At 40.2% G+C, this 19,243-nt stretch overlaps 1 protein-coding gene across 1 annotated transcript; it reads left to right on the top strand.

Moving 5' to 3' along the window:
* The first annotated feature begins 47 nt into the window (after positions 1–47).
* mrpl37 (mitochondrial ribosomal protein L37) lies at positions 48–17,296 on the top strand. Its single transcript, XM_033028073.1, has 7 exons — positions 48–473; positions 3,820–4,003; positions 7,103–7,218; positions 9,196–9,381; positions 9,826–9,980; positions 16,297–16,500; positions 16,885–17,296. Exons 1-7 carry the CDS (start codon positions 149–151, stop codon positions 16,960–16,962), a joined length of 1,248 nt encoding a protein of 415 aa, XP_032883964.1. The 5' UTR covers positions 48–148; the 3' UTR covers positions 16,963–17,296.
* The last annotated feature ends 1,947 nt before the right edge of the window (positions 17,297–19,243 follow it).

Genomic DNA, 19,243 nt, shown 5'->3' with positions numbered 1-19,243 from the left:
CTGTATGGTTGATGCTGATGCCAGTCAGATGTCGCTGGACAGCCGGGTCAAAGTTTAACACCCACTATCCTTTTCGAAGCCCGGTTGCCAGAGTAACAGGACGAGGCCTATTTTTTCTCTCTCAGAAGCCCTGGATTAATTTATCGCGATGTGGAGCCGGGCTTCGCGCGTTGCAGTGGCGGACCTGGTGCCTGCGTACTCGGACTGCCGCGTCCTCCATGTCACCGCTGGCCGGTTGGTTCGGGCCCAGCGGCCGAAGGAGAGGCCGGAGGCCGTGGAGATCCCCGGGCTGGAGCCCATCACCTTCAGGGACAGGATGCATTTCGTGCCGGGCTTGGCTGAGCCCAAACATCCCGCCTGGGAACGCGAGTGGGTGGATCCCCTCCACCGGCGGGGCCCCAAGTACGAGGAGATGCCGCTGTACAAGGAGAGACCATGTTACACCTTCCACCAGAGAACCAAACTGCTGGAGGGTAAGCGCCGCGCTGCTCGGGGGCATCATAATGTAGTAAAACGAGCAGGAATCGGCTGTTTGTCCTCTTGTGCCTCCTTCGTTATTCAGTGGCTGAGCCACAATGACTAGTCACAGTCTCTCAGCCCATAAATAACAGCTATTCTTACTGTCTAAATCTGTAATAATCAACTGATGAGATATATTGCAATTCCCACCTATGCAAACACATCAGATATGATCTATTTAATTTTCTCTTTCTTGACACTTTATCGACTACTAAGAAGGGTTTCGGCCCGAAACGTTGCCTATCTCCTTCACTCCATAGATGCTGCTGCACCCGCTGAGTTTCTCCAGCATTTTTGTGTACCTTCGATTTTCCAGCATCTGCAGTTCCTTCTTAAACACCTTATCAACCACATCCCCTGATCCCACCTTATCTATTCTGCTAGATAAAGTCTCAAAAAGCATTACTTCGTTTGCAGATCCAGTCGACTTTTATATAATTTTATTATTATTTTCCAAGTACCGTGTCCCCACAAGCATGATAATAGATCCAAGCCAGATGCTGGTTTAAATCGAAGGTAGACACAAAATGCTGGAGCAACTCGGGGGGACAGGCAGCATCTCTGGAAAGGAATGGGTATTGTGTACAGTTCTGGTTGTCATACTATAGGAAGGATGTGATTGTACCAGTGAAATGCCAGAGATGGATCATTTTTGGTTATAATAGGACTCTAGATAAGCTGCCTTTGGTTTTTCTCAGAGCCAAGAAGGCTGAGGGGCGACCTGATGGAGGTACAAAGAGTCCCCGATTTATGAATGCGATTGGTTAATAGACTTTGTAAGTCAATTTTTTCGCAGATCAGAATAGTGTAATTTCCTTGGCACAAGACATGAGACAGTTATAATTCAACTTGGGGTGCAGAAACAGTGGAAAAAGAAAGCAGAGGAGAAAAGGACAGGTGGTGAGCTGATGTTTGCAACATCTCTAAGTACAATGATAATATTAATATAACACCACTGCAAAGGTGGAGAATTAAAACTACAAATGACACAGAGACAAGATGGTTCAAATTCTGATATTTTATTTGTAACACAATTACTCACCAGAGTAATGTTGAGTGTCAGGCCCCCAGTGATTTTAAGCTGGAACTCAGATCTGGTACCTACAGCAATTTATATTGGAACTCGTTCATAAGTGTGGGTGATCGAAAATTTAGCACAGGGACTTCCTGTATACAAATTAAAAGGAGCATTTAGGTCAGGGACTTCCTGTATACAAAATTAAAAGGAGCATTGTCTTGCAATTTTGTTTCCTTCAGATACTTGCCCAGCTCCTTTTTTGAAAGCTGTAATTAAATATGTCTGTAGTCCTCCCAAATGCACTGCATTCTAGACCCTATTCTCTCAATCTTTATATATAAAAAAACTAAAGTAATTATTTTTTTCAATCATCGTCATCTCCTCATTTTTGACCGTCTGCCAGTGAGAACGGTTTCTCCCAACCTGTTCTGTCTGTACCCTCCAATTCTAATGATGTGGCATAGGTGGGAGATAAGCATACAAAGATGTGGAAAAGAGCATTGGGAGGAGATGGTATTGGGTGAACTGTTTACATGTTGAGACTTTAAACTGGCAGATTTTTAGTGTCCTAAATTCATCTGTGCCAATTTTACATTGATGCAAAACAGCAACACTACATGACCCTCCTGTCCAATTGGGATCACAGTAAGAATACGCACGCACATACAGACACATGCATGATGTTCATGCTTCAATGATGAAGTAGAACAGCAAATAAGATCACTGATCTCTTCTGACCCCTCCTGGATACCACTGGAGAAGCACAGACATCTGCATTTTCCCAGCTACTCAAATTACCAGATCATTGAGGGCATTTATATACCGATAAATAGAGGAAAATAAAGGTGAGAGTAAATGTAAGATGATAAGCGCCTTTTTATTTCATTTAATTAATTTAAATATATTTTAATATATTTTAGTTATTTTCGGTCCTTGAGTGTTTTAATTATTTTTAATCTTTCAGGGCATTATTAAAAATGTAAAGTAAGATGGAAGGTTTTTCAATATTTCTGAATGTCAGAGACACTCAAAGTTATTTAACCTCTGTCAATTTTGACAGCTGGTAAACTTGGGGGAGAGATTCAGTCAACTGACAAAGTAGTTCTCATATTATTTGCAGTGGACACTGATTTTAGTTGATCAGCCATGATCATATTGAATGGCTCGAAGGGCTGAATGGCCTACTCCTGCACCTATTTTCTATGTTTCTATGATGAGATTGGAGCCCACTTACTGAGAGAAGTTTGTTTTCGGTATCTGGCAAGCATGTATTTAGCGGGCATTTAAGATGATGGTGTGGAAGGCAGAATTATAGTCGATAATTAGGAATCCTTGTTGCCTAGATGTTCCGGTGATGTGTTTAGGGTCAGGGACAACTATGGATGCGATGCGATGGTAAACAAATTGCAGTGGATCAAGGCTGGCTGGGAGACGAGTTAATATACACGACCACCAGTCTCTCAAAACACTTCATGGTGGTGGATATCAGAGCCATTGGATGGTAGTCTCTAAGGCACTCTACTTTGCTTTTCTTTGGCACCAGGATGATAGTAATCTTCTTGAAGCCGGTGGGGTCCTCCGAATGGAGTAGTCAAAGTTTAAAGATATCTGTGAAAACCTCCGTAAGCTGATCCGCACCGATCCTGAGGATATGCCCAGGGACCCCATCCGGACCTATTGCTTTCCACGGATTCACTCTCAGGAATGCCGGTCCTACACATGCCGCAGTAACTGTTGGTACAGGCGTATTCGAGACTGGCGGGGCAAGTGATGTTTCTCCACCGTCCTCCTGTTCAAAGCATGCATAGAATGCTTTATCATCGGGTGGGACCCTTTGTTGCAGGTGATACTGACGCTTTGTTGCCTGTTATAGGCTGCAAGCTTTGCCAAATCTATGGGTATCCTGTCATTGCCTCAGAATTCCAGCTTGGTCCGGACGGAATCTTCTCTTGGCATCCCTGTTTGACTTGAATACTACAGACTTGGACTTTACCTGGGAGTGGACCTCGCAGTTCATCCATATTTTCAAATTGGGGAACACTAGCATCATCCACCCTCTTTGGTAAAGAGTCCTCTACACACTTGCTGATAAAGTCTGTGACAGCATTGGCATATTCATCTAGATTGGTAGCAAAGTGCTTGAATATCGACCAATCTGCCGCCTCAAAGCATTTGCAAAGGATCTCATCTGTTTCCTTGGAATATCTTTGCAATGATCTTGCTGTTCCACCTTAGTAGTGTCTTTTTTTTAACATTGCTATGTAATATGTTTATGTCTTCAGGTGTTAAACAAGCTCTTTGGCTGACCAAGTCTAAATTGATAGATGGCCTCCCTAAGCAGATATTAAGCATAGCTGAAGATCCTGCATATCGCATTGAAAATCAGGATGAGCGTGTTAAGGCAGCTATCAGCCATGCTCGCTTTTGGAGTGCTCCTGAAATTCGTCCCAAAAGAGCTCGGTTTTGGTAAGCATTTGGTTATTCTTTAATCGAAAAAAATACTTTAATTCTTTAATCGAAAAAATTGAGAGAAATAATGTATTTCATCTAACGTGGGTAAAATGCTTATATTTCCTCAGGAAATGAGATTCTATATAGTATCACAAAATAGATCAGCCCACTGTGCACTCAATGCACGTTAACTCCACACAAAATGGTTTGATGCAAATTTGGATCATTTGTTAAATCATGTAAATTAAAATGCAAAAATAAGGAAATTATGTTATAAAACCGAATACTCCATTGTGAGTCCTTGACCTTGGTATTTCAGACCATTTGCATTTAACCTATTATCACACCTAAACAATAACCATAATTTCTAGACACAAGGAACTGCAGATGGAGGTTTACAAAAAAAAAAGGCAAAGTGCTTGAGTAAATCAGCAGATCAGGTAACATCTATGAAAGACATGCTGTTTGGGAATCTTCTTCAGTCATCATTTCTTCTAAGGTGATTGTCTATTCAGTGTTTGTTAAATTGATATTTGGACTTCCAAGTAAATGCTTTTAATTATATTTTGCAAAACCTGACATTTGACGTCCTTTGCCTAGTCAGTCTCCCTTATAATTAAAGCCCTCCAATCCGACTAATAGCAGCGTGAATTTATTCATCGCCCTTTTCAGCTTAATTGCTATAATTGGGTGACCAGACCTTCACACAAACTCATAGTGTCATATAGCATGGAAATAGGCCCTTCAGCTCAGCCTGCTCATGACAACCAAGGTGTCCCATCTGCACTGGTCTCACCTGCCGATGTTTGATCCATATCCCTCTAAACCTTTCCCATCCTTGTATCCACCCAATTGTCTTTTAAATGTTACTTTAATTTCCACCTCAACTACCTCCTCTGGCAGCTCATTCCATATACCCAACACCTATATACATCTCTGTAAGATCACCCCTCATCCTCATCCTTCTACGTTCCAAGGAATACCGTGCCAGCCTGCCCAACCTCGCCCTGTAGCTCAGACCTTGTAGCATCAGTCCTGGCAGCATCCTCATAAATCTTCTCTTCACTCTTTCCAGCTTAGCAACATCTTCTCTATAGCAGGGGGACCAAAACCAAACACAATACTCCAACTGTGACCTCACCAGTCCATGTACACAGTAACTTAACATCCCAACTTTTATACACAAAATCCTGACTGATGAATGCCAATGTGCCGAAAGCCTTCTTGACCACCTTACCTATTCACGATGCCACTTTCAAGGAACTATGTGCGTGCAATTCTAAATCATTATGCTCTACAAAGCTGCCCAGAACCCTGCTATTTACTGTGAAGGTCCTGCCCTGGTTAGACTTCCCAAAATGCCACATCTCACATTCATCTGCATTAAACTCCATTAACCATTCCTCTGCCCACTTGCTCAACTGATCAAGATCCTGCTGTAACCTTTGATAACCATCTTCACTATCTACAAACCACCAAGTTTAGTGTCATCTGCAAACTTACTAATCATACCTTGTATGTTTTCATCCACACTATTGATATAAACCGCAAGCAGCAATGGGCCCAGCACCAATTCTTGAGGCATACCACAAGTCACAGGCCACAGTCTGAAAAAACAGCCTTCCACCATCACCCTCTGGTTCCTTCCCTGAAGCCAATTTTCTATCCATTCGTGAGTTCACCTTGGATCCCATGCGATCTAACCTTCCAGAGCAGCATACCATGTGGAATCTTGGCACTGAAATCTATCTAGTTAATGTCTACAGCTCTGCCCTCATCAATCTCTTTAATTAGATCTTCAAAAAACCCCAATCGGATACAATCTCCCACGTACAAAACCGTGCTGACTATCCCTAATCAGCCCTTGTCTATCTAAATGCACTTGTATCATATTCCTCAGAATCTTCCTGTAGTTACCAGCTTTTCCTTGTAGCCCTCCTTAAATAGAGGCACAGCAATTGCCACTCTTCCGGCGCCTCACCCGTATTTAATGATCACCCGTATCTCAGTCAGAGCACATGCAATTTCTTATCCTGCTTCCCACAGTGTCCTTGGATATATCTGATCAGGCTTGGGAAATTTGTGTACCTTCATCACGTTATGACGTTCAGCACCTCCTCGACCATAATACTGATTGTCCTCAAGACACTCCAATAAATGCTACAAGTTCCCTCATCCTCATGTCTTTCTCCATGGTAAAACAATGGAGAAATGAGGACCTTGCGCATCTCCTGAGGCTCTACACACACTGATTCCTCAGGTGCCCTGTTCTCTCTCTGGTTATCCTTTTTCACTTCATGTACATAAAATCTCTTTGGAATATCCTTAATATTATTGGCCAGAGCTGTATCCTGTCCCATTTTTGCCCTCCAGATTTCCTTCTTTAGTGTGCTCCTCAGTTTCTGAAACTCCTCCAGGGATACACTTGATCCCAGCTGCCTAAGCCTGTCCCATGTCTCCTACTTATTTTTGACCAGAGCCTCAATTTATCTCGTCATCCAAGGTTCCTTAGGCCCACCTGTCTTGCTCTTCACTCTAACATCAACATGCATGCCCTGAACCCTTGTTAGCACATTTTTAAAGCATCATACTTTCCGACTATTCCTTTTCTTTTTTTTTTAAACTGCCCCAATGCCCTGGCTCCTAATTAGCACAAAATTTATTAAACGCACTTGAGGTTATAAAGGGAATTCATACGTGATGTGTAAAAATTAACGTCGTTCGAATTGTGAATGATGTTTTGAATTTGGATGGTCAAATGGAAGAAGCTTTGGCGCATTAATTTTTTTTGTCCATTTGCGGGTTATGAGTGTCATCATCAGAACAGCATTTAATTCCCAATTCTATTTACTTTTAAACTGAGTGACATGGTGGATCATCTCAGAGGACAGTCAAGGGTCAATCATAATGCTGTGGGTCTGGAGTTACACAAACAACGGACCAGATATGGTTGACAGATTTCCTTTCCCAATAAAACAGTAGATAACCAGTTGGGTTTCATGCGTACAGCTAATGACTTGTACTGGAATTGATGGTGGGTGACAAAATAGCATGAACAAGACAGGCAACATTTCTCTTTTAACTTTTCTCATGCTTTTCCTCCTTTTTTTCTAGCCCTGTGCTGATGCAGGACCTCCTACACTTGTGCAGAATCCAGCAGCCACAATTCCCCACCCTGGGAAGCAGGATGTTAGCTGAAAACTACCGCGTATCGGCAACATGGGAGAGAGGTTAGTCAGCAAGGTACAGAAAAATGCTGGAGAAACTCAGCGGGTGCAGCAGCATCTATGGAGCGAAGGAGATAGGCAATGTTTCGGACCGAAACCCTTCTTCAGACAATAGTCAGCAAGACTTCTATTGAGGAATGATTGGTGGAAGAGGAAAAGGGGAAATTATTTACAAGTTTGCATTCCCACCCCCAACATTGTTCTGCATCCTTTCTTAAAATTGTTTTTGACCACATAGAAACTGATGAAAATATATGCAGATGTTGAAACTTGCAGCACAGATTCCTGTCTCTGCCTTTGAAGAAATTGAATTTTATCCCACAAACCAGTTTCTTACTGATAATCTTGAAAAATTGTTCCTGGATGTGTCTTGGTATAACTCTGATAATCTAACTTACAGGATCTAGTTGTGGCAATGCTGGAATAGTTGAGTCAGTTCGAGTTTATTGTGAAATACAAATGTACGGTGAGGTACAGGTATATTGAAAATCTTGCTTGCAGCATGCAGCATTGGCACATGGGCTCCGATAACACAAATCATAAGTTATATATAAATGTATGTAAGTTGTACAAGGCACTGTTATAGAAACTATTAGGCACTTAGGGCAATGACTCCTGTCTATAATCTGCTGTGCTGTCTCCTCTGATGAAACTTTCTTGCTGCTGGACAAGACATACAGAGGGATTGTGATTGATGAGTCTACCACATTGTTTGTGGGATAGGCTTCTGTAAGAAGATGAAATCAGACAGTTTGGCTAAGGTGCTTCTATTTTAAACACCAGTTTCCAGATGCTGGTATTGGTGGTGTTTTATTATTCAGATGCTCAGGAACAGAACTTTGTAGGATGACTGACTTGGAAGTAGTTTTATCAAATCGATTGTTGGGGCCAAGCGTGATGCCAGGTGGTCCATCTAGTTTTATTCTTTGTTTCATTGTGTCGCTTGCCATGTCATTTGAGAGTTGATTATTTGGGCAATTCTGGAGTTGCGTGCAGGTAGAGAATTAGCTAAACGTGGTAGCTTTCCTATGTGAGGGGTGTTTGTTTAATACCCTGCTCGGACCATCAATAATTTAATATTTCATCAGTTGTTTAATAGTTTAAATTCCACATTGCCATGGTGGGATTTGCATTTGGGTCTTTGTATTGTTAGTTTAAATGTCCAGGCTATTATTCCTGGGATATAACTGCTACACTGTGTAGCCTAAATACTTACTTTTGCAGAACGAACATTGTTCATCAATAATTGGATTGCACTTGAACATGAAGAAAGATTGGGCAAAGTTTCAGGATGAAAGCAGAATGTAGAAAGAACAAGAAAGGTTCCTTTTTTCAGAGAGCCAGTGGCACTTTGGCTGAATAGCATCCTCCTGTCTTGTACAATCCTTTTTTTTTTTTAAACTTTGAGTGAAAAGCATTCAATGCATTTATTGTACCAAAATTTTTAAATGTAGTTATTCTGGTAGTTCAGGGGCAAATGTACTTTCCACTGTAGAGTTGAATCTTTTATTCCAGAAACATTTAGGTTTGAAATCGGTGCTTGATTAACTGATATTGAACACCATACAGATGGGGGAAACAAAGAGATATTTGCCATTCATCAACTCCTCACACAATTTCAAAATAATTCATAAACATACATCTTGAAAGAGAAATGCTCTGTGCTTGCTTTAATGTTTTAAAGATTCACAGTTTTTATATGCAACTTGGGCTTGTATACATATAAGTATTTATACATATTACATATGTAATACTATACATAAAACATATTTGCAGTCAAATAAGGTGTGAGTTCCAAGGTGGAAAGTGGACTCTGTACAAATACCGACAGTCAAAGTCATTTTATTCGTCACATGCACCCGAAGGTGCAGTATCTTCATAAGCTGGGTTAGAGAAAAATGTAGAACCATCATTTGGACAAGACTGTACATTGCCATTTAGTAATTTGATGAATTGATGAATATTTTCTTTTCTTTGCAGAGACTGACATATACCGGGTATGTGGTTTGAGTGGAATGCTCCTGAGTAGTAAGCACCCTTTACCAGCAATGGCAGGAGAAGAAGAGATATTAAGCACAGAAAAGCATACCCTCCCAACGTTCTATCCTATTTCACCTAATATTGACCTGCAGCTTACCAATGTCTATGAATTACTTAATGACACAGGTGGGTCTTTCCATCAACGCTTTGGTACAGGTTCTGTAACTGAGTTTTTGTAAACATAACTTGCCAATGACCATGATTCAAAACGTCTGGCTGTACTCATGGGAAGAGAAAATTAACATTTTGGGTCGATGACTTTTCATCAAAACTGCTAAAGTTACGTACAAAGTGAGGGTGAGGTCTGAAGTTGCACATGTTATATCCTCATTGAATAAAGGTTGTAGGAGCAAATTGCATTTTAACCTTGTTTGTCGAGAAGTTTTTTAAATAATAATTAGCATTCACTTAGACATGTATGGGTTGATTTGTGAAAACCAGCACAGATTTGTTAAAGGCAAATTGTATCCAACTAACATGATGAAGTTTTTTGATGAAGTATCAGGTACAGTGATGAGAATATGATTAATGTGGTATTTGTAGACTTACAAATTTCTTCTTTTGTCGTAGGTTTCCGTAATGGGTACCCTTTTCCTCATGCTCACACCCTATATATTATGGAATCCTCCGTTATCGCAAAGTCATTCAAACCAGAACCATTGAGGGCCAAGATGATTATGTTCACATTTGCCGATGCACTGGCACGAGCCAAGATGTTATACGGTGTAAGTGTCTAACTCACTGATACTAATCTTGGAGATTTTATTTCTGCTTAATTCCTGGATTGGATGCATTCCAACAGAACAGGGAACTGATGCTAAATCAAAAGATAAGAGGGAGGTGAAGGTGCAGATTCATAGTCCTAAAAGGGAGAATCTTGTGTGCCACGATATTAACTGTCGTAAGGAAGGCAAGGCAAGGCAACTTTACTTATATAGCACATTTCATACACGAGGCAGACTCAAAGTGCTTCACATAAAAACATGTCATACAATAAATGAAATAATAAAATGAAATAAAATAGAAGAACTAAAAGAAAAGAAAAACAAAATTAAAAATGCATTATAAAAAGTGCAAAGTTAAAAGTGCAATGTAGTTAAGATTTAGCTGAAAGCTAAAGTAAACATAAAAGTTTTCAGTCTTGTTTTAAAAGTGGTCAAAGTTGAGGCAAGTCTTAAATCTTCAGGAAGTTTATTCCAGCTATTTGTTGCATAGTAACTAAATCCTGCTTTCCCATGTTTTGTATGTACTCTGGGAATCACTAGCAGATTGGTTTCAGAAGATCTTAGCGGTCTAGAAGGCTTATATAGTGGAAGCATGTCAGTGATATACTTTGGCCCTAAACCATGTAGCGATTTATAGGTGAGCAGCAGGATTTTGAAATCAATTCTCTGACATACAGGGAGCCAATGTAAGGATTTAAGAATTGGTGTAATGTGTTCACATTTTTTGGTCTTTGTTAGAACTGTAGCAACAGTATTCTGAACAAGCTGTAACTGCCTGACAGTTTTTTTTGGAAGACCTGCAAGGAGACCGTTACAATAATCTAGCCTACTAGTAATAAAGGCATGTACAAGTTTTTCTAAGTCTTGAGCTGACATGAGTCCTCTTAATCTTGCTACGTTTTTGAGGTGATAGTAGGCCGATTTTGTTACTGATTTGATGTGACTGTCGAAATGTAAATCTGAATCCATAATAACCCCAAGATTTCTGGCTTTGTTTGAAGTTTTCAGGGACAGAGAGTGAAGGTGTTGGGTTACTTTAAGCCTTTCTTTTTTAGCACCAAAAACAATTATCTCTGTTTTGTCCTTATTTAGTTGGAGGAAATTTTGGCACATCAGTCTTTGACTTGCTCAATGCACTGGCACAGCAGATCTATGGGGCGATAGTCATTTGGTGATAGCGCTACATAGATTTGAGTGTCATCGGCATAGCAGTGGTGGTCAATATTATTATTTCGCATGATTTGCCCTAGTGGGAGCATGTAGATGTTGAATAAAGAGGGCCCTAAGATCGAACCTTGCGGGACTCCACACGTCACGTTGGTTGGTTCTGATACAAAGTCGCCAATGGAAACAAAATAGTTCCTATCTTGTAGATATGACCTGAACCAACTTAAGACTGTGCCTGAAAGCCCCACCCATTCTTCCAACCTGTCCAAAGGTATTGAGATATCAACAGTGTCGAATGCAGCACTGAGGTCTAATAGCATTAATATTGAAACTTTGCCAGAGTCTGTGTTAAGACGGATGTCGTTTACAACTTTAATAAGGGCGGTCTCGGTGCTATGAAGAGGTCGAAATCCTGACTGGAAGTTGTCGTAGCAGCCAGTTGAAGCCAGGAAGTGGTTAAGTTGCTGGAGGACAACTTTCTCAATGATTTTACTTATGAAAGATAGGTTTGATATTGGTCTATAGTTGTTAATAATAGTCATCTAGGCTCCGCTTTTTTAAAAGGAGTTTAATAACTGCAGTTTTCAAGGCTTTTGGGAAATTGCCTGATTGAAGAGCTGTTAACTATTTGCAGTATGTCTATTGCTAGGCAGTCAAAAACATTCTTAAAGAAGTTGGTAGGTAAAGCATCAAGGCAGCAGGTGGATGGCCTTAGTTGTGTCACTGTTTCCACAAGAGTTTTAGAGTCTGACATTAAAGCATGTCATCATTGCCACGTTACTTTTGCCTAAACAGGGTGGTGATCCAACATTTTTGTTTGAAGTGGAGATATTGATGGCACGTCTGATGCCTTCAATTTTATCAGTATAAAAGAATGCAAACTCATTGCATTTCTGCATGGAATGCAGTTCAGGTGGTATTTGTGTTGGGTTGGTCAGTCTGTCAACAGTTGCAAATAGGGTTTTTGCCTTATTAGTGTTGTTAATGATATTGGAGAAAAATGTTTCTCTAGCACTTTTTAAGTCTAAATGGTAGGCACGGAGGCTCTCTTTATAGATGTCATGGTGAATATGAAGTTTTGTTTTCCGCCAGATGCGTTCAGCTTGCCGGCATTCTCTTTTCTGGGCTGTTACAAAAGCAGCTTTTCTCCAGGGTGCCTTTTGCTTACCAGAAATCGTTTTAACCGTAACAGGTGCAATGACATCTATAACTTTCACAATTTTGGAATTAAAGTTATCTACAAGATCATCAGCAGAACATGGGTTTAGAGGTGGTAACAAGGAGATGGCATTTTTAAAGTGTACATTAGAATGTTCATTTATATACCGTTTTTTGACAGTATTTGATTTTGTCTGTATGTCAGGAATAAAAGATATATTAAAGAAAACACAGAAGTGGTCAGACAATGAAGGATCAGTCACGAAAATATCAGAAACATTGAGACCCTTTGTGATAATCAAGTCCAGGGTGTGCCCCTTACAATGAGTAGCCTCTTTCACATGTTGAGACAGTTCAAATGTGTCTAAAATAGTAAAAAATCCTTTTGCACCCTTGTCATTCAAATCATCAGTATGAAAATTAAAATCACCAGTTATAACTAGACAGTCAAAGTCAGTGGAGATGCTAGACAATAATTCTGTAAAGTTATCGAAAAAAATTGCATGATATTTAGGTGGCCTGTAAATAATTAATAGGAGAACTCTGGGGGAACATTTCAATACAGCACAAAGGTATTCGAATGATGGAAAATCACCAAGTAACATCTGTTTCCCCTGAAATACATTTTTAAATATAGCAGCAACCCCTCCACCTCTTTTTCCAGATCTACATACATCAAAAAAGTTATAGTTGGGAGGAGCTGTCTCGATCAGAATGGTTGCACTGTTATTTTATTCTAGCCATGTTTCAGTTAAAAACATAAAATCCAGTTTAGAGGTGGTAATAAAATCGTTAAAGGAAGGTGAAGTGAGGTACATAAGTTTGGGGAGGAGAATTCTTGAGTCATTGCTTCTTCTAAATAAGGCATTGCTGGATATAATGCAGAAGAATGTCATGATTGGAAATTGTGAACATAACCATGTAAGGTATATATTAATAGTGGAATAAATATTAATATTAATCGGTGATTAGTCAATTGCAGTGATTTGTAGTGGAATCTGGTGGACAAAGTCAAATAAACAATGAGCAGCAGAAAAATAAGTAATGGCTAATGTTTTGAGGAGGATGCTGCCTGTATACATTCATATGAAGGAAAAGTAAAAGTGAGAGCTTCCTTGTTGACAAAGGTGTTTGAAAAATATGAAACAGAAAAAAAGCTTCATGATAGGTTAATTATCCAGCTAAGACTTTAGAGAAATGAAAGGGGAAATAAGTGGAGCAGCAAGGGAATAGATTGTCAGCACATGCCTACAGAAGACAGTTGGATTTCCTTTGACATTAACAGAAAGTGATTCCCAAATGGAGCTCTGAGTTCTGACTGCAGGCATTGCACAATTGTTCAACGAAGACGAGGGCATTCCCAGAGTTATGGAAAAAAGGTTGATTTGACACTGGAAAAGCTAGCAGCACTTAAAATCAAGTCTCCCACCCAATGCTGGTGAAAAAAGTAGATGCAGAAAGTATTGTTGGCCTTGCCCTTTAATCTTTCTCTGATACTAAAGGAATGAAGCAGCTCTATAGGGCTTTGGTTAGGCTGCATTTGGAGTATTGCGCGTGGTTCTGGATGCCCCATTACAGGAAATATGTGGAAGCATTGGAGAGGGTACAGAGGAGGTTTGGCAGATGCTGCCTGGATTAGAGGGCATTGGCTACAGGAAAAGGTTGGATGAACTTGGATTGTTTTCTCTGGAATGTTGGTGCTTGAGGGGAGACGATAAATGTATGTAACATTATGAGAGGCATAGATAGGGTAGACAGTCAGAACCTTTTCCTAGTCTAGAAATATCCAACACTAGAGAGCATAGCTATAAGGTGAGAGGTTTTTTTATACAGAATAGTGGGGGCCTGAACCCCTCTGTCGGTGGATCACCAGCTTCCTGACAGACAGACAGGAAGCAGCATGTGAGGCTGGGAAAGCACATCTCGGACCCGCAGACCCTCAGCATAGAAGCACCGCAAGTATGTGTACTCTCCCCTCTCCTTTACCCTCTACACCAACGACTGCACCTCCACAGACACCTCTGTCAAGCTTCTCAAGTTTGCGGAGGACACAACCCTGATTGGACTGATCCAGGATGGGGAGGAATCTGCCTACAGACAGGAAGTGACACAGTTGGCGTCCTGGTGCCATCGCAACAACCTGGAGCTCAATGCTCTGAAGGCAGTGGAATTGATTGTGGACTTTAGGAGAGCACCCCCTCCCCTCACCCCACTCACCCATCAACACCACAGTCACATCTGTGGAGTCTTTTAAGTTCCTGGGAACCATCATCTCCAAGGACCTTAACTGGGAGGGCCACCATCAACTCCACAGTCAAAAAGGCACAACAGAGGATGTACTTCCTGTGGAAGCTGAGGAAACACAATCTGCCACAGGCAGATACCATAGTGCCATTTAAGAGGCATTTAGATAGGCACATGGAATAGAGGGAAATGTATTATATATGGGCAGATTAAATCACTTTAGCTGGGCATCATGTTCAGCACAAACATTCCTGTGCTGTACTGTTCTATGAAGAGCTGCAGGTGTTGCATTGTTTTAAAATAAAAAGGGTACATTTGATGATTCTCTGGACGTGGCACAGAGGCAACCACCTGGCCTGTTTTATTCATAACTGCTCCATGCAACAAACCAGATAGTCCCATTTCCCCACCCTTGCCCCATAAATCATTACCTTTTGCACTGCACTGCAGCCTCGAACTACTTCTGTTTTTAAAAACAATGTTCTGCCACTTTTGACCTTTTCTCCATCACCTTTCTTTTATATGTTGCGATACCCCTGGTGTTTTGGGAAGTGACTATCATTGTTCAATGTTCCATTACCTCAATTTCCTTTGTGCTCAGTGCATTTTAACCAAATTTTGCTTCAAAGTTATAAGAGCCACATGATCTCACATCGGCCGTGACAACTAATTGGCGGAAAAGGTTTTAGAAATTATTTGGGGAAAAATTAAGTCAATTGAATATGCATGAACTAATAAACAAAAGCAGCCTTGATTTATTAAGATCATGATCAAAACTAGCTTTCATTATTTTGATGTGGCACGTGGATGCATGAGACCAGTGCTGTCAGCATGGATGTTTTATTTTAAATGTTGCATGTAGAACTCTCGGGGGGAAATGGATTTGAAACAGACAGGGACCATTACTGTTTTCGCACAATTACAGTCTGGTTACATTGTGTTACTGATTATTGTAGGTTTATTGTGTGGTATAGAGTCAGTAAGCTGCGGTATGTAAGAATTTAATTGTTCTGGTGCTGATTCATGCAACCACTCTTGACTTGTTTCTCAAACTAGAGAGCAATATTCACCAGAGATCCAGGGTCCCACACCAGGGCTAATGATTTTATTTATTTAATGATGTGCAATATGAATTCAACAGGCAACAAAACTTGGATTTATATTAAACAAGAATAAAATTAAATTTAAAGAGAATGTAAAAAAGAACAACCCCAATAGAATTGATATTAGTTGTTTATTGGCATGTGCACTAAGATGCAGTGAGTAACTTTCTGTGATTCTATATTTTAAGGGTTGAGAATGCACTAGCCTGGAGGTAATGCAACTCTACAAGCAATAGTAATTCTGGACAGTTGGAGCATTGTGTACACACTGTTTTAAACTACACAGACTTTGGTGCAGAAGCTACTGGTTCTGGGATTATGATTGTATGAAGAAACTGGAGTTTGCTATAGTTTGCCTTGGGGAAGGGAGAAAGTGAGATTTGATAGATGTTCAGGTTTAATGTGCCTACATTCAATGATCGAAAGGTTAAAATTAGATCATTTGGAAAGTATTATCTTGAGGATGATGGATGAAACTTGGAAAAATACTTGAACAATAATTGCAGGTATACAAAAGATGAGCAGCAGAGAAAGATACTTGTTTCTCTTCATGGGAATAAATGTAGTTGAAATGTCCTAAAATCTTGTTTCCATTTAACTTGATTTGAAATAGAATCATAAGCTATTCATGTTTTATCTTGTAGGAAGAACCAAAAGTGTTACACAATCCTATCACAGTACAATGTGTTGCCACAAATGGAAGGCAGTTCCAATTTCTGGTTTTCCAACTAAATACCACAGATCTACAATCAAATGATGGGGTGAAAAATTTAATTTGGTTGGATCAAGACCAGTTCCTGTATGACTATGCAAAGTGCCTCCCCATCATCAAAAAGAAAGTAATCCAGGTAAGTATAGTTAGAAACATCGGGCATATTTGTGCAACAGCAATGTTGCATCGTTTTAAAATAAAAAGGGTACATTTGATGATTCTCTGGACGTGGCACAGAGGCAACCATCTGGCCTGTTTTATTCATAACTGCTCCATGCAACAAACCAGACAGTCCCATTTCCCCACCCTTGCCCCTTACAGTGGTTTTCAGTCCTGCATATTGCTAAACTTTGAATTTTAATAACAATTTAGGGCAGCCATTTGATCAACATTAATTCAGTAACAGTAGACCAAAACAAACGTCATTATGTGCATCAGTGCTAACATTGGAAGTATATTAACTATATATATTTAATGTAAATTAAAGAATGGTGTTCAGAATTTGGTTTCTTCTCTCTAGGTGCCTGATGGGCTGTCAGGATATTGTCCAGAGACATTCAGTAAATTCCTTGCCTTGTACTTGCATGGAGCTGTATAGAATCACAAGTAACTTGTATGAAGAATTGTTACCCCAAAGTGTCTGGAAAACGAGGATGATGGATGGAAACGAGAAGGAATAGACTATAAACTGAAGAACAAGGCATGTGGCCATTTGCAAGATCGTCATTTCCTGGTCTTTGAATTGGAGATAGAATATCATGTTGGGAAGACTGAATTTGTTAACAATGTTAGTTTAAAATGCTCTTCTGTCACAATGCCCAGTTAAAACTTGAAAGCAACTGTACTACAGCTGTACTATAGCTGTGATGCATTGTCGCCCAATGTATCCCTTTTATTCCACTTTGCAAGTAAAATTATATTTTTTAATTGCATTTGCCAAATAAGTGTAAACCATTTCAATTTGTAAGGAACTTCAGCCCTGTATGCTGTTATTCATGTCCTATATTCCATGGAAAATAATGTAAACATTGCTGTATGATGTTCACAGGGCAGTGATATGGCAGCAGTATAGAGATAGTCTGCCCAGTTTCTATGGATACAAATTGGAAATATAAGGATGGAGTTAGAGGGAAAGAGAGTATAGAAAAAATTAAGACACCAGAATTAACGGGACAGAAAGCTCATGAAGGGCGAGGAGAGTATGGCCAAGTGAAATAGGAATCAATGTGAAAGGCGAGGCGAGTAATTGATTATAAGTATTATATATGAATGCACAAAGTATAAGAAGTAAAGTGGATGAGCTTGAGGCTCAGTTCGAGATTGCTAGATATGACATTGTGGAGACATGTCATATGGCTAGAGACATGGCTGCAGGAGGATTGGGACTGGGAACTGAATATTCAGGGTTATACATCCTATAGAAAGGATGGGCAGAGGAGGTGGAGTAGCTCTGTTGGTGAGGGATGACATAGGGACTGACAATATAGAGTTGCTGTGCATAAAATTGAGGAATTGTAAAGGTTTGAAGACACTAATGGAAGCTATCTGCAGGCCCCCAAACTAGCCTGGATATTGGGTGCAAGTTGCAACAGGAGTTAAATTGGCATGTAACAAAGTTAATGCCACTGTGGTGATGGGAGATTTCAATATGCAGGTAGACTGGGAAGATCTGGTTGGTTCTGGACCCCAAGAAAGGGAGTTTGTAGAGTGCCTCCAAGATGGATTCTTAGAGCAGCTTGTAATGGAGCCGACCAGAGAAAAGGCAATTCTGGATTTAATGTTGTCTAATGAACCAAATTTAATAAGGGAACTCAAGGTAAGGGAACTGCTAGGAGGTATTGACCATAAAACTATACATTTTAATCTGCAATTTGAGAGGGAGAAGGTTAAATCAGAAGTGTCAGTGTTGCAATAGAACAAATGGGACTATGAAGGCATGAGAGAGGAGCTGGGCAAGATTGATTGGAAAAGGATCCTAGAAGAAATGACGGTGGAACAGCAATGGCAGGAATTTCTGGGCATTATCAAGCAGAGGCGGGATCATTTCATTCCAAAGAGGAAGAAAGATTCTAAGGGGAGTAAGAGGCAACCGTGGCTGACCGGGGAAGTTCGTGACGGTATAAAACTAAAATAAAAGGTGTATAACATAGCAAAGAGTAGCTGGAAGCCAGAGGATTGGGAAACTTTCAAAGGACATCAGAAGGTATCAAAAAGGGCAATACAGGGTGAAAAGATGAAGTACGAAGGTAAGCTCGCCAAGAATATAAAGAAGAAGAAAAGCTTCTTTAGGTATGTTAAGAGAAAAAGATTAGTAAAGACAAATGTGGGTCCCTTGAATGCAGAAACAGGTGAAATTATTATGGGGAACAAGGAAATGGCAGAAGAGTTGAACAGGTACTCTGGTTCTGTCTTCACTTAGGAAGACACAAACAATCTCCCAGATGTACTAGAGGACAGAGGAACTGAAAGAAAATTGCATAAGGTGAGAAATAGTATTGGGTAGACTGATGGGACTGAAGGCTGATAAATCCCAGGGTACTCAAGGAGGTGGCTCTAGAAATCGTGGTTGCATTGGTGATCATTTTCTAATGTTCTAGAGATTCAGGATCAGTTCCTGTCGATTGGAGGGTAGCTGATGTTATCCCACTTTTCACGAAAGGAACGAGTGAGAAAACGGGGAATTATAGACCAGTTAGACTGACATTGGTGGTGGGAAAGATGCTGGAGTCTATTATTAATGAAATAATAACAGCTCATTTGGAAAGCAGTAAAAGGATTGGTCCAAGTCAGCATGGATTTATGAAGGGGAAATCCTGCTTGACTAATCTTCTGGAATTTTTGGAGGATGTGACAATCAGTATTTTGTTGAGGAAATCAGT

This window comes from Amblyraja radiata, chromosome 10 (genome assembly GCF_010909765.2).
Source record: "Amblyraja radiata isolate CabotCenter1 chromosome 10, sAmbRad1.1.pri, whole genome shotgun sequence".
Taxonomy (NCBI): Eukaryota; Metazoa; Chordata; class Chondrichthyes; order Rajiformes; family Rajidae; genus Amblyraja; species Amblyraja radiata.
This window is presented reverse-complemented; position numbering and strand designations above follow the sequence as displayed.

Bases quoted from the DNA above. Each gene is read 5' to 3' on its own strand.
- mrpl37 (XM_033028073.1), top strand. From the start codon at position 149: ATGTGGAGCCGGGCTTCGCGCGTTGCAGTGGCGGACCTGGTGCCTGCG. The intron at 474-3,819 runs GTAAGCGCCGCG...TTATGTCTTCAG, and splicing joins GAGAACCAAACTGCTGGAGG to GTGTTAAACAAGCTCTTTGG. The intron at 9,382-9,825 runs GTGGGTCTTTCC...CTTTTGTCGTAG, and splicing joins TGAATTACTTAATGACACAG to GTTTCCGTAATGGGTACCCT.